Raw genomic sequence first — 15,153 nt, forward strand, 5'->3', positions numbered from 1 at the left:
AACGGCCCTTTTCAGGGATCCCAATTTGATGGATTAGAGTTCAGAAAAGTTTTTTACAGGCCGAACTGAAAGGAGCATTTAGCGAAAATCGTGGTGTCGATGATAATTCGATACCGATAGGTGCCATGGATATGGATTTCATAATGAAGAATATGAAATATATGACATGATGTAGTGAATATATCCTCATATCGAAGAAATCATTTTCATGAAACTGTTTACCGTTTGTCGTTTTTAATTGTTGGGAAAGGGCATTATTTTTGCTGAGTAAATTCCAAGAAAAAATCCATTCCTTCTTTAAGCGTGATACATTCTACTTCGGATCAACGGAACAGTATGATAATAATTTTATACAAAAGATAAAATGTCCAAGAGTTATATGATTGCTATTTATTGAGTCGAAAAATTGTTTCAATAGCTTAATGATAGCTTCGAAAACAGGTTATTGAAATCATTCGTATCCGTATGTAGCGCGCCCACTTGGAAGCCCATTAATCTTATTGGAATGTGAGATGGGGAAGCTCATACTTACGTCTATGCATTATGCTGTACACTTCAATTAGAGCCCCCGCACACTACAGACTTTTCTTCAGCCGACAGTTTGGTCGGATCGGCTACTGGTGCAAACACCGACCCAACGGAATCGGTGTAATGTGCGCACATGCATACCTCTCCGTACTGATTAAGAAGCCGACCGAACTATCGGTCGACAAGTCAGTCTGCAGTCTGCGGGGGCTCTTAATTTCGTTTTTGCAGGCCGAACCGAAAAAATTTCAGTCGAGTTAACTCTTTTTTACAGTAATGCTTTTGAATCCGGACACTTTGCATTACATTCAATATCATACCACAGACATAACATTTTTTTCATGTTGAATTTATGCGAATAATAGCTACTAACATAGTTACTGATAGTTTTTTGATAGTTACTAATCAATCGCATTAATTCAACATGCAGAAAATGTTGTGGCTGCGGTATGGTATTAAATGTAACGCAAAGTGTACGGATTCAAATACATTACTGTATACTTACTTCGATGTTATTCGTTTCTCTCTCAGGGTAAGCAACGAATATAATAAGGGTGGGGTTTAGATTCTATACTTTTATGGTTTATAAAATGACGCTTCCTTTGCTTTCGTTCATTTATTACTCTACTCTCGCACCGTGAGGACTCGTTTGTTTGGGACAAAGCAGACAGCTCGTTAGTCTTTCGGTGGTAAGGCACCACGAAAGCAGCTCGGATAAGCGCACCAGCCGCAGGAAGTGTGGAGAAGCCACATCGCTATCGACCGGGAACCTTGCGTAAAATTCGTCGCTATCAGAAGTCGCTGATCCGCAAGCTACCTTTGCAGCATTTGGTTCGTTGAATTGCTCAGGATTTCAAAACCGACTTGCGCTTCCAAAGTTCCGCGGTTATGACGCTGCAGGAGTCCTATTCGAAGATACCAATTTGTGTGCAATCCATGCAAAACGCGTCACATCATGCCCAAGGACATCCAGCTGGCCCATCGTATCCGAGGAGAGCGTGCTATATTAGCTTAGCATATAATCAACAGCCCTTTTCAGGGCTCCAAATTTGATGGATTAGAGTTCAGAAAAGTTTTTTGCAGGCCAACTGAAACGAGAATTTTCGTTTGGATGCCATACAGCATCGAGAAAATTCCGGAAAGATCTAATCGTTGCTGAAAAACAATCTGCCAGTTCCCTGGGAATTGAAAAATACATTCATGCGAAAGAGTTTATTTTAATGTTTTCTAACCATATAACACAGCGACCAAATACATTTGATTTCCTAATTTTTCAATCAAGTGTAATTAGCTGGAAAGCTTCGGAAGATTATTCTTTCCCATCAGTAGGATATTTTCGTATCTAATATTGTAAGCGCGCGCAACGGAAATTGTTTCGTATCGCGAAAATTATATAATTTTCAATCGATATTGCTCAGTCGCCGAAATTTTCATACTCAGAGAGTTTATTCTCCTCTAGTTTGCCTTCCAAATTGCCATCGTAAACCACACCTTCTCTTGGTTCAATCACACACGAAAAGCATACTTAAATGATATTCTGGTGGTGAAACCCATTCATTTTTCGTGAGGCGTCGTACACAAATTACGTAACGCGATAAGGGGGGGAGGGGGTAGATGTTGCGTTACTTTCTGTTTATTAGAGATAGGAAATTGCGTTACGTAAGGGGGGGGAGGGGGTTTAAGATCCGGATTTTTAGCGTTACGTAATTTGTGCACGACGCCTGAGGACATCGACAAGACAACATCGTTACTGAACGAGCTGAACGGCGAGGGATCGAGGGATTCATTACCTGGCCTGACCTGACCTGAAATGCAATCAGTTTGTTTTAACTGTGAGGGAGCGCAGAAAAGCCGATCGATCAGAAGGAGAAGAGAAGGTGACCGTATTTCGAAGCGAGTTTATTTTAATTTTTTTCTATCCATATAATACTACGACCACATACATTTGGTTTTGTGGTTTGTCAATCAAGTGCAGTTAACAGGAAAGCTTCTGAAGATTATTCTTCAGAACAAGGTTTTTTGTATCCAATATTGAATGCATATAACCTTGAGCCTCCAACGTAATGCTCTCGTTTTTGAAGCCATCCAAATATGTATTTATTCATTCATTCAGGATGGATTTAGATTCAACTTCAAACAAATGATCCCTAAATCAACGATAGTCCTACGTCACCCTTGCGGTTATACCATAGATATAACCCACTTCCTGTTTTTTAATTTGTTGGTTTATCATTTTGAATATCATTTGCGAATACGTCGAGATTTCATAAATAACTCTTTAGCAGAAAGTTCCGGGGACCCTGAGAAGGTTTAATGGCTTGCGTGGTTTTGTTAAATCATTTTGAATGGCAACGATTCATTCTTGCCTTTGCGAGAACAATACACTAATTGGTCATATGTCGCAATTTGTTTTTTTTTATATCAATGCACGCTTTGCACTGAGTATCTAACGAGAGGCATCTTCCGTGCATCGCCATTCAACAAGCATCAAACACGCGTCTAACAGATGCAGACAGTTGCAGCGATAAAAATGAAACATCGCGAGAATGACCGTTTATGAAAAATCGTTTCTCGACTCTCGGTCAAAACCGTCAACAAAGCTAGGAGCTTATTGCATCATATCGGAGCCGATGCGTACGAGCGTAAATACGAATGGCAACTAGAAACATCGAAGGTGTGCTATTCACATGTACAGGAAATGAACAAGTTCTAAGTTTCGCGCAACGAAAACAAAAAATGAAATATTCGCTAGCGTTCACAGCTCGAGGGGGAACATAAAACACAAAACGAGCAGAATAAGCGACCATTGTTGTTTCGGGCACAGAAAGATTTTGAGAATTTTCCTCAGAGGAGATGATACTACTTATAGGCTAGCGACAATTTACTTACTATGCAAGGGTGTAGTTTTGTTCGCAAATATTCTCTTTTCGGTATCCCCATTCGTTGTTTCTATTCTAGCGGCTGCATAAGTTGCCCTTTATTGACGGCTCTGTTCGGGAGAGTTCACAAATGGACAGAACAAATGTATGGGGAAATGGGAATGCTTCCAAGTTTCATCAATTTAAACCATATACAGACTATAGGATTGTAATGTATAGCATATCAAACAAATCTTAGAAAATTTCCGATTCTATTGGTATGCAAATCGGTAAAATCCGTTCGCAGCAAAAAATAGTTATTAACGTTAACTTTATTTCATAAAAGCGTGACCTTTATTCTTAACACAGGAGAAAAAATCACGAAAATCCATTATTCTTCGACCTTCCAGACAGGGGTCCCCCTTTAATCCAGTAATTTGAATCTTTCTCAACTATATCCTGCACTAAATTTTCCCAACTTTCAAACGGAAGCAACAAAATCGTTTCACGTAACGTATTTTTTTAAGTTGATCCAGTTTAAGGTGAACAGAGCCGATAAAAAAGGAGTTCAATAATTCTGTCATTGTTGAAATTCAAACATATGTGTAGACAATATAGGGGTGTCTTCGTAGCTCAATTGGTTGCGTGTCTGCTATTAAGCGAACAATCATGAGCTTATAACTCAGGGCCCTCAACTGACCTTCTTTGTGCGTTATTCTAGCTACTACGCCCATGCATCAATCATCATGTGATGGTGATCCCAGCATCTCACTCCACATACGATCGATCTGCTGCATCGGTAATTGGTGCTATTTATAAACACAACAATGAAAGCCTCATATCAACAGTCCCGGTGTGTCCAATTGTGAACATTTGAACGATAGGAATATTTTTACGTCGAAAAGTGCGACATGTGTTGTGTATCGATAGAATAGGAGTACTCTAACGCCTTAATGGCCACTGTGTAATATAATATAGAACATGGAGGCGAATGAACTGCAAAGTTTAAAGCCTCTTAAAAACAAAGAAACAAACAATATAGAACATGAGAAAAATGTACACGATAAATTCGGCTCTGTTACAGCTGAATTGCTAGATGAGCTAATAATAAAAATAAACAGATGAGATAAATAAACATGCGTAGAAGGATTTTAGCCATCTAATATTATCCTCTATCTCCTCCTGAAAGATTCAGCATGTATGTAATTATTTATGTGAGAAAGGTATTTTCTGACTTTAAAAGGATGAATGGAAAATTATTTTTTTTCTTTTATATTCAAAAAAAATAAAAAAATTATAAAATATACGTATATTAAACCGTTAAAAAAAATTAAATATTTGAAAATTTAAATATAATCTAGTTAGCTATGTACAATAAAGACATTAATAAAGACAATTGAAGACTTGATTTTATTTTATCAAACTCTATTTCATAATGGTGGATACCTGATTGTCGAAGTAAAACGCAGGAGAGAGCATTTCACAGCGTTTTTCGTTTTGAAATTTCGTGTTTCGAGCAGTTCATCATATTTAGCTACCAGGCGATTCCAAAATGTTACCTCCGAGTACATAATAATTAGGACCCAATTCTTGTATTTTGACGGTTCGCTTCGCATGCTGGAGAACAATCATTTAAAAGTTGTAACAAGAAAGAGAACGATCAATATACAAGAAAGTTCAACTCGGTTCGGATTTCGAGAAATTGTTTGTCATCAATTCGAGGATCATCATCAATACTATTTCAATATTGTATTTGGCGAGGAAGACAGAAACTTAATGACCACTTCTGCAGTACTAGAGCACCGATTAATTCCAGCCCCGGAATCGGCGGTAACACTTGTCCACGCGCTAATGCCTTTCTGTTGCCTACTTGCAGGACATATTCACTACGCTGGTCGACATTCAGTGGCGCTGGACGTTAGTGGTGTTCGCCCTAAGCTTCATCCTATCCTGGCTGGGATTCGGCATTATATGGTATCTGATTGGATACAGCCACGGTGATATGGCCGCCTACGCACAAGGAGGTTTGATACGCTCCATGTACCAATAAAACACAATTAATACCCACACGCAATTCTTGTTATCCTCCTCCCCCCGACAGACACTCAGCACCAGCCCTGCGTAACCTTCATCTACGGCTTTACGTCGGCATTTCTTTTCTCGCTCGAAACCCAACACACCATCGGCTATGGTAACCGGTTCGTAACGGAGGAATGCCCGGAGGCGGTTTTCATTCTCGCCCTGCAAAGTATTACCGGCGTATTTATCCAAGCATTTATGGTGGGCATCGTGTTCGCGAAGCTGTCCCGGCCGAAGAAGCGCGCCCAGACGTTACTGTTCTCGCGAAACGCTGTCATCTGCCACCGGGATGGGGATCCCTGTTTGATGTTTCGCGTTGGCGATATGCGCAAGAGCCACATCATTGAGGCGCACGTGACGGCGCAGATTATTCGGAGGAAGGTGATTTTGGTTTTATGGGGAAGCTTGGTCAGGGTTGTGTTTTTGAAATGATTGTTTTTTTATTTACAGATCACAAAAGAGGGTGAGGTGATGCCATTCTATCAGCAAAATATGGATGTCAGCTGTGATGGTGGCGACGAGAGGTTGATGTTTATTTGGCCAACTATTGTGGTTCACAAGATTACCAAAGATAGTCCACTGTATAATCTATCCGCTCAAGACATGCTTCGGGAGCGATTTGAAATAGTCGTTATGCTTGGTATGTTGGATAATTTTAAGATCCTTTGGAAGTTACAACTGATGTTATTTTTTTTCCGCAGAGGGCGTAGTTGAATCCACCGGAATGACAACCCAGGCCAGGAGTAGCTATTTGCCATCGGAAATTCTTTGGGGTCATCGGTTTGAGTCGGTTGTCACATTCAAAAGAGATACTGGAGAATATGAGGTAATGAATGAATATTTTGTCATGTAGAGCGCATGCACCAATCATGCGCATGCTTGTTGCTTTATATTTTCTTCGGATGTCATGTTTTGACCTATTTTTCTCCGACAAGGTGGACTATACCATGTTCAACAACACATACGAAGTGGATACACCACTGTGCAGCGCGCGGCAGCTACATGATGTTAAGAAAGAACTCAACAAACAGAGCGGTCTAGGTGAGTACTTTTGTTGGCACCCATTCAACACTGATAGTCACAAAACCGTTCCATCGCGTATTAGTCCTGTCTTTGACTTTTCTCTAAGCATTACTATCCCTAATGATTGTCTCTCTATCTGCCTGTTCTATTTCTGTTACTGCCTACGCATGCACTGCACACACACACATACACATCCACACGCAACCATACACATAGAAGGGTCCTCTTCATCGAGCGATGATTCTTCGGATTCGTCGGACACCGGATGCGAGCGAACGCCTCGTTCAAACAAACATTCACTTCCCAACGGTTTCCTGCCATTCGAAACAACAAACGTTAGCACCGGCACCGGAGAACCTGCCGGCGTTGATGGGGGCACAAATGGCGTGACGGTTCCCGCGAACGAATCACCTTCTACGAAACAGAAGCAGCGGAGTCTCCGAAAGCTCTCCATCAAGGAGCCCTCGATGGATTCATTATGCTGATTTGGGAGGAGTTGTGACCGTTGCGAATTGCTGTAAACTATGCGCTAGCGTGGAGGCTGAAGTGGTATTTCTTTATTCTTTTGTTTCCCGCCTTCAGTTCGATGTTGTTGAGAGGTAATTATGATTGCGTTTATTTGCGGTCCGGTTTTCTTTGTTTCACTGTTTCGGTGCATTGTTTTCGTTATTTGCACTTCACAAGTGGACGATATATGCGATGTAAATAATTGCTTTTTTAAACTAACATTAGCTTTGTTAACCTGGGGCTTCTGGGTGATCAATGCTTTATATACATTTGCTGCGCTATAAACGACTGCGCCCAACGAGCCGTTACATTACTGTTTCGTTATGTTTTTTTTTATCCCATTTATTTATTTAAGGCTCATTAGCATTTTAGATGTAACAGAGCCGAATTTTAATCGTGTACATGTCACATCGTTATCATATCTATAATTATCACATTACACAGTTGTCATTCGCCAGTATTCCTTCTATACCATTACATATGGTACATTCACACAGTAGCCATTTAGGCGTAAGAGTATTCTTTCTGTTCTTCCATTATCCAGTTGGACCACCGGACAGCGGAGACAGTTGATTGATCATTGTTGAGTTATTTATAGAACAGCAGCCCGATGTGTCTTGCAGAGCAGAGCAGTTGTATGGATGAATCGATCTTATTTCGACCGTGGATCGATCTCCATCGCTGATGATTGTTGCGTGGACGTAGCTATTCTGTAACAACACAAAGATGGTCAATGAGGGCCCTGAGTTTTGAACTCACGATCGATCGCTTACTAAGCGAACGCGCAACCAATGTGGCTACGGAGACCCCCGATCGTTATGATGTTTCAGTTGATTTCAATGGAGACGCAAACGTTACGATGAAGGAACAGTTTCATGTTTTGTGTCCAACATTTTAGTACAAATCATTTGCGGTTTGCAAAGTTTCCGATGTTCTCGCGGTCCATGCGAGAAAACGAGAAAACTTTTCAGATGGAATTCCAAGACCAAGAGATAAGCGTAAATCTCGACTAGTATTGCAATTGTAAGACATTTGGCATCAACATTTTTTTGAGAACCCCCAATTCGGTGATCTTTCGTTTTTCAAAAAATTCAAATTTTAACGACTATTAAATGATGTTAGAATGTGCTGATATTTTGCATAGGGTATATTATCGTGCAAAATCAGCATTTCGCAGCAAGTTTCGAATGAAAAATCGAGATAACTATTTTTATTTGTACCCTTAACCATACTCGTATTCCGAAAAAAAACTCCCAGTCCCAGAGTGTCGATTTTTGACAACTTTTTTTTTCGAGATGACACTAGATCTCGACGTTTCATGCAATTTTAAGACCTATAACAATCTTAAGACATTTTTAAGACATAAACAAAATTGAAAACCCCGATTTCTTTTACTCCCCCCCCTTGGGTGATTTTTCGATTTTCAAAAAACTCAGACTTTGACCGCTTTGCGCCCCTCTCCCTTAAGTCCGATTGAGCTGATATTTGGCATAGGGCGTTTTTTCGAGGTGGTGAACATTTTTTATGGGGTAACTTTTTGAAATTAGAGATGACAATTTTCATTGGCATCATAATAGGCACATGAATGGACAGAACAGACAGATAGGATGCTTCCAATTCTCATTAAATCAAACCATATACAGGCATGGGAAAGCAATGTATAGCATATCAAACGAATTTTCTCTCTTCCTACTGTTAATCATTTGATCTATTTCCTTTCTTAAACTCTGCCGAGAAAAGGCAGACGGAAGAATTCCATTCCATTTCATGCAAAACCGATATAGTGGTCCTCAGATTTTCGTGAATATCAAGACTTCAATTGTTACTTAACGCAAAATGTTAGGTTGGGGAAAACAAATCCATTATTTTTGGATTAAATTCAAACCTATTTTTAATATGCTTCGTATTGTCCGATTTGGGTCAAATATACACCGTTTTATTGGAAATTTTGTTGCCATTCTAGAGGTAGCTTTATGATGTCTCTATCATAGAGGGGTTGGCCCTTATTAGCCGAAAATCATAACAATACATTTTTACAATCTACTCTTGATCCCAATTTATTATTACTCTGGAAATTTTCCATTGCGAGAAAAAGATGATAATCGTTTGGTGCCAGGTCCGGACTATATGGTGGATGCATTGAAACATCCCAATCAGACTCTCGGAATTGTGTGGCCTTGCGTTGTCTTGATGGAACACATCATCTCTTCTATTGGGTAATTCTGAACGTTTCTGGTCAATCACTAGCTTCAAGCGGTCCATTTGTTGACAGTAGAGATCAAAATTTAGTGTATTGCACTGACAAAAATAAATAAAAAAAAGGTTAAAAAAAAATTTAAAAAAATTACAAAGAGAGCGTAAGAGAGCGTAAGAGCGAGCGGCCAGCGGCTGGAGGGCGATGTGCAAGAGCGGGCCACCAGCCGGGTTCAACCCGAAGAGCTACCGCCACACGGAAACAGCAGCCATCGACATCACCAACGAAACGCTGCGCCTACGAGGCGTGTTGCGACTGTCAGACGACAGTCGTCCACACTTGTGGGTACTACTAGGCGACGGATCATGTGGACACATGAAATGAACGAATTCGTGATCCGCGCCTATTACATCTGCACTGCTTTGGAGACGGACATGAGCGGTCGCCCTCGAATACTCGCAATGTTCGAGGAAGCGTATCCAGAGTTCGTCGGGAGGCTTGACCAAAACGCGATGAACGCGAGGCGTAGAGCGATTGTACGCAACAATATGCTCTCCCAAACGCAAGTCGACGAGATCAAGCAGCAGGTGCAGAGAGAACTAAGCTCCAGAACAAGCAGAGCAAGCGATGTGTCGAGACGAAGTTCAGTACGGCTGAGCAATTCATTCGCGAGTGGGGCACGCGAATCAGCACCAGTGGAGGCCACAGTACAACAACCCTCTGAGCCGGAAGATCCACAGCCAGATCAACAACTACTACGCGATCTGGTCTTCCATTACGACGAGGCGATCTCACAGTTCCGCGACACGGACCCTTTGTCGCGCCCCAGGATCCCGAAGTTGCAGCATTCCCGCAGGCTGACAAGTGCAGTAAAGCTCATGAACGAGCACGTTCTTCCGCTGCACTTGGTTGATGCTGAGAACATGGAGGAGCTGCAACTGAAAGTTTACTGTGCTGCTGTGGCGACCGCCAAAAGTTTAGGATACCGTATTAGGCCAAGAGGCGGACTGCTCCAACATCTCCGTGAAAGGCGTGAGCCTCCATGGCGAAGGAGATTGGAGCAACGGATCCTAAACAAGCGCGCCGCAATTGGAAGACTGATGGCGTACAAAAGAGGCAGCAGATCGGTGAAATTATGTCGCCAAGTTGCTGTGATCGTGCGGCCTACTGAACTTCGCCAGCTGGGAGCTCACCAGCTGACGGAAAAACTCGACACACTGGTACAGCAATTGAGCGTCCTTACAAAACGGCTGAAACGTTACTCTGACTCTGCAAAGCGCCAGGAACAAAATCGGATGTTCAGAGATAACGAGAAAGCGTTCTACGACCACATTAGCGACGAGAAGCCCGACTACCGCGAAGGTTTGCCAGATATTAGCGATGTGACGAACTTCTGGGCTGGTATTTGGGAGACCCCAGTAGAACATCGCGACGGGCAAATGTGGTTAAGACGGGAGGAGGAGAGTTGTGGTGAAATTGGAGAGATGCCAGCTATCATCGTCGGAGAGAACGATGTCCGCGAAGCCTCGCGGTGCCTGAGGAACTGGGCAGCACCGGGCCCCGATGGTGTCCAGAACTTTTGGCACAAGAAGCTGACCGTCGCACATCCAAAGATAGCTGAGTGCTTCAACAAGGTGCTACGTGACCCACACAACCTTCCTGAATTCGCCACCCGTGGCGTCACCTTCCTCCTCCCGAAAGACAGCAACACATTGAACCCATCAAAGTACAGACCGATAACGTGCCTATCGAGTCTGTACAAAATACTGAGCAGCATAATTACCGCCAAAGTTTCTGCTCACTGCGAACAGCATCACATCATCGCAGAAGAGCAGAAAGGATGCAGGAAAAATACGCATGGCTGCAAAGACCAGGCCATCATCGACGCAGCCATAGTCGGCCAGGCGGTATATAACCAGCGGAACCTAAGTATGGCCTACATCGATTACAGGAAGGCTTATGACTCCATACCTCACTCGTTTCTCGTCCGGGTATTGGAGCTCTACAAAATTGATCCCGTCGTCGTTAGGTTCCTGCAGCATGCGATGAGGCAGTGGAGTACGTCTCTGCACCTCAGTGATGGGGAAAATGTGTTGCAGTCTAGAACGCTGCAGATAAAGAGGGGGATATTCCAAGGCGACTCTTTCAGCCCGCTTTGGTTTTGTCTGGCACTGAACCCCCTCAGTAGGACGCTCAATAGAAACGGTCATGGCTATAAAATAAGGTATGGCGACGGCGCCCACGAAGAAGTGACCCATACCTTCTACATGGATGATCTCAAGGTCTACGCTGATTCACGTCAGCGTCTAGGTGTAGCTATCCGGGTTGTCGAAGACATAAGCAGGGACATCTGCATGGAGTTCGGCCTCGACAAGTGCCGCTGTGTCCATCTGCTGAAAGGGCAGCTTACCGAATCCGGAGGTTACGAGGTCTATGACGGCGAGTTCATAAGAGACATGGTTCGTGGCGAATCCTATAAATATCTTGGATTCCGACAGCTCACCGGGATTCGCCACTCCGACATCAAGACGGAGCTGCGAGACAAGTTCTTGAGTCGAGTGAACTGTGTCCTGAGGACTTTCCTCAACGCGGGGAACAAGGTACGCGCGATCAACACATTCGCGGTTCCCCTGCTGACCTTCAGTTTTGGTGTAGTCAAATGGAGCAAAACTGACCTAGAGGACCTTGAGAGGAGGATGAGGAAAGCATTTAAAGAGGCCGGAATGCACCATCCTCAATCGGCACTGGAGAGAGTTTCACTGCCACGCAAAGAAGGGGGACTTGGAATAGTCGACATATCTGCACTGTGTGTTGCCCAGGTACGACAACTGCGCGAGTACTTCGCAGAACGCGCCAACCAAAACGCGCTATACCGGGCTGTCTGCGCCGCCGACAGAGGATACAGCGCTCTGCACTTGGCGCAAGCGGAGTACCAACTCAACTGCAATCTGCAGACAGTGGAGGAGAAGATTGCAGCTTGGAAGCAGAAGGCAGTGCATGGTGCCCACCCCCATCAACTGGACCGGCCACACGTCGACAAGGCCGCATCTAATCTGTGGCTAACGCGTGGTGAACTCTCTTCAGTAGTAGAAGCCGACATGATAGCCATCCAGGACAGGATAATGCCGACGAGAAACTGCAGGCGGTACGTCTGGCATCAAGACGTTGATGACATTTGCCGGATGTGCCATCAACCAGGTGAAAACATAGAGCACATTATGGGAGGCTGTCCCGTTTTGGCCAACGCAGCCTACACCGAGCGCCACAACAACGTGGCCCGTATTGTTCATCGACAACTGGCGCTCCAATGTGCTCTACTGGAAGACAACGTACCAAACTACCGGTACCTGCCTGCACCTGTCCTGGAAAATGACCGTTTCAAGCTGTACTGGGATCGCACTGTTCTGACCGACCTCTCGATCCACCACAACCGCCCAGATATAATGGTTTACGACAAGAGCGACCGCAAAGTCACCATCATCGATGTCGCTATTCCACTGAACCAGAATCTGGAGGAGACCCACGGTCGCAAAATCTGCAAGTACCGACCATTGGCCGTGGAGCTCAAGGAACTGTGTGGGCTAAGGGAGGTCCCAAGAATTGTTCCAGTCGTTCTCTCTGGAACTGGAATTGTCCCGAAGACACTTCTGGAAGCGCTAAAGGTGTTGAATATGGAGAAGGAATTGGCCGGCATCCAAAAGTCGGTCATCCTTAGCACCTGCGCGATTGTCCGACAATTTCTCGGTCAGGACTGAAACAGCACGAGCATGCAGATACGTGCATTCCGCAGAGCCTAGTCCCCCTTTGGCATTCAGAAGCCCGGGGGCAGGTGAAAATTCTGGCTAGGTTCGCCTAGTTAAGAAGTGAGATAAGTCTACAAAAAAAATGGATGGGTTATATCTATGATATAACCGCAAGCTTGACGTGGGACTACCATAGCGTAGCAATCACTTGTTTGTATTGAGTAAATTTTTGATTGAATGAAACAAATCCCGAATTCAATTGAATTCAATATATTTGCTTTGTGAGTAAAAAGAATGTATAATACCATATAAGGTAAATTCATGCATTGTGATTGTTAAGCATTGTGACGTAAGTCTGCCACAAACACACCTTGAATAAAATATACCTTGGTCCACTCGTGTTGTTTATTATGACAGTAACGTTCGGGCGTATGTCGGTTGACAATTCGGGATGAGGGTATGTTCGGCTTGCGTTCAGGTCTATGACAGTTTAACTCTCTTATTCAAAAGATATCGGGCAGTGTAGATGTTTTTCCAAGTTTCTCCGAATAATAATCATCATAACTGGTCCTTCGAACCGGATCTGGCATTTTTCGAGGTAATTTATTTTCTGTTCTAGCTTTAGGGCACAATCGGTGGTGGAAAGCGTAGATCACGACACATGGGTCGACCCTAATGAGAATGGAACCATGAGGGGTTAATCATTTACCAGAGACATTTACAAAAATGGCTGCGACACTCGGGTCGGAAAAATCATACTATAGAATCAAATCGCCGCTCGGGGCGATTATCAGTAAAAATTAAAACAGCTTTTTTGTATGCGTTCTCGACTGTGTGGGTTGAGAAGAAAGCGCCGCCCGGGGCCATTATCGATCAAAATGGCTGCTGCATTTCGGTATGCGTTCTCGATCGTGTGGATTGAGAAGCAAACGCCGCTCGGGGCTATTATCGATCAAAATGGCTACTCCTTTCCTTATACGTTCTCGATCGTGTAGATTGAAAAAAAACCGGCGCTCGGGCCGACTATTGATAAAAATGGCTGCTGCTTTTCTGTACGCGTTTTTAAACGCATTGAGAAAAATGATACTCAGTGAAAAGAAAAAATGCTTTAGCAGAATTATTGAGAGAACATTCGGACAATCGGGTTGTTACGTAGTCTACGCTTCCCCTCGTTCAAAATCATGATATAACAAATAAAATAAGGAACAACAAACTTAAAAAAGACGGGTGGGTAATGTCGGTGACATAACCGGAGTGACGTAGGACTATACAAAGGGGACAACTTTTGCTAAATATATATTTTAAATATATTGTTTTATTTTCTTCTCCTACGTGAATACCTACCTATCTACCTGAAAAATGGATTAGTTTACTGTTTACTCTTTATGAACATGTTGGGGGTTCTGAAAAGAACCTTTGGTGTTGTGTTTTTGCGTTTTTTTTTACAAATTTGATTCTTGATTTTTTTTCTGAAGGCTTTGTACTTATTAAATGTGCAACGTCGGGCATGTTTCGGCGTATACACATATCGTACAATCAAAATGATGACTGTGATAGGGAATGCATAGGTAGTCATCAGCTCGTTCACTATCATATATTTCACTATTGAGCACATTACCGTACCTTAAGCTGTGGTTTCGGAGACGAATGAATTGTAAGATGTGTTCTCCGCAAACAAAGTAAATAAAAATGAAAAAGAACTGAGGTTTTGGAGACGAACTCTACGATCTGTCGAGAAATAAACGAGCTATAAGCGTTCTGAAAAACCAACAGTAAATACAGGGACGAATGACCTTCGGATTAAAGTCCTTTAAAATAAGAACAAAGCAGCAGGAAATACATAGCTCATCGTGTTGCTCCTTAGTTATTTCTCTATGCAATGCAGATGTAACGTCAGTCAATTTTCAACATCAGTTATCAACCAAAGAAAGCAGTTCTTGCTACCGAGAAAATTCGTTAATGCCATCCTGCATACAATGTGTTGTAATTTGAAGCCACTTTTAATTCGGACACCATACATGGGTTTGTGAAAACTGAATGATCAATTTAAAAGACCCCACGACGTGCCGAAGCACCACTCAGTGTCGCATTGGAGGCGATTTTAACCTGTAATTGAACATTTGCGATGACAGTGGTACAGTGTCGACTTTCAATGTGGGGTCATAATTTGGATCTCTATGTTTACAAAAATGTCCAACTAAATATGTCGCATTACATGTCCTTC

The 15,153-nt window shown here is 42.9% G+C and overlaps 1 protein-coding gene across 12 annotated transcripts in view; it reads left to right on the forward strand.

Moving 5' to 3' along the window:
• LOC129774807 (G protein-activated inward rectifier potassium channel 3-like) overlaps nt 1-15,153 on the forward strand; it is a 302,558-nt gene that overhangs the window by 257,795 nt on the left and 29,610 nt on the right. For 8 of the 12 annotated variants that reach the window (XM_055778784.1, XM_055778780.1, XM_055778781.1 and 5 more), the window contains exons 4-8: nt 5,260-5,407; nt 5,485-5,843; nt 5,913-6,102; nt 6,164-6,288; nt 6,398-6,503. In XM_055778784.1, the coding sequence (XP_055634759.1) occupies nt 5,260-5,407; nt 5,485-5,843; nt 5,913-6,102; nt 6,164-6,288; nt 6,398-6,503 (928 nt within the window). Of the gene's footprint in view, nt 1-5,259; nt 5,408-5,484; nt 5,844-5,912; nt 6,103-6,163; nt 6,289-6,397; nt 6,504-6,701; nt 7,085-15,153 lie in introns of all 12 variants that reach the window. The other 4 variants (XM_055778773.1, XM_055778783.1, XM_055778775.1 and 1 more) reach the window with 2 other exon arrangements.

Source organism: Toxorhynchites rutilus, chromosome 3, assembly GCF_029784135.1.
Source record: "Toxorhynchites rutilus septentrionalis strain SRP chromosome 3, ASM2978413v1, whole genome shotgun sequence".
NCBI classification, from domain to species: domain Eukaryota; kingdom Metazoa; phylum Arthropoda; class Insecta; order Diptera; family Culicidae; genus Toxorhynchites; species Toxorhynchites rutilus.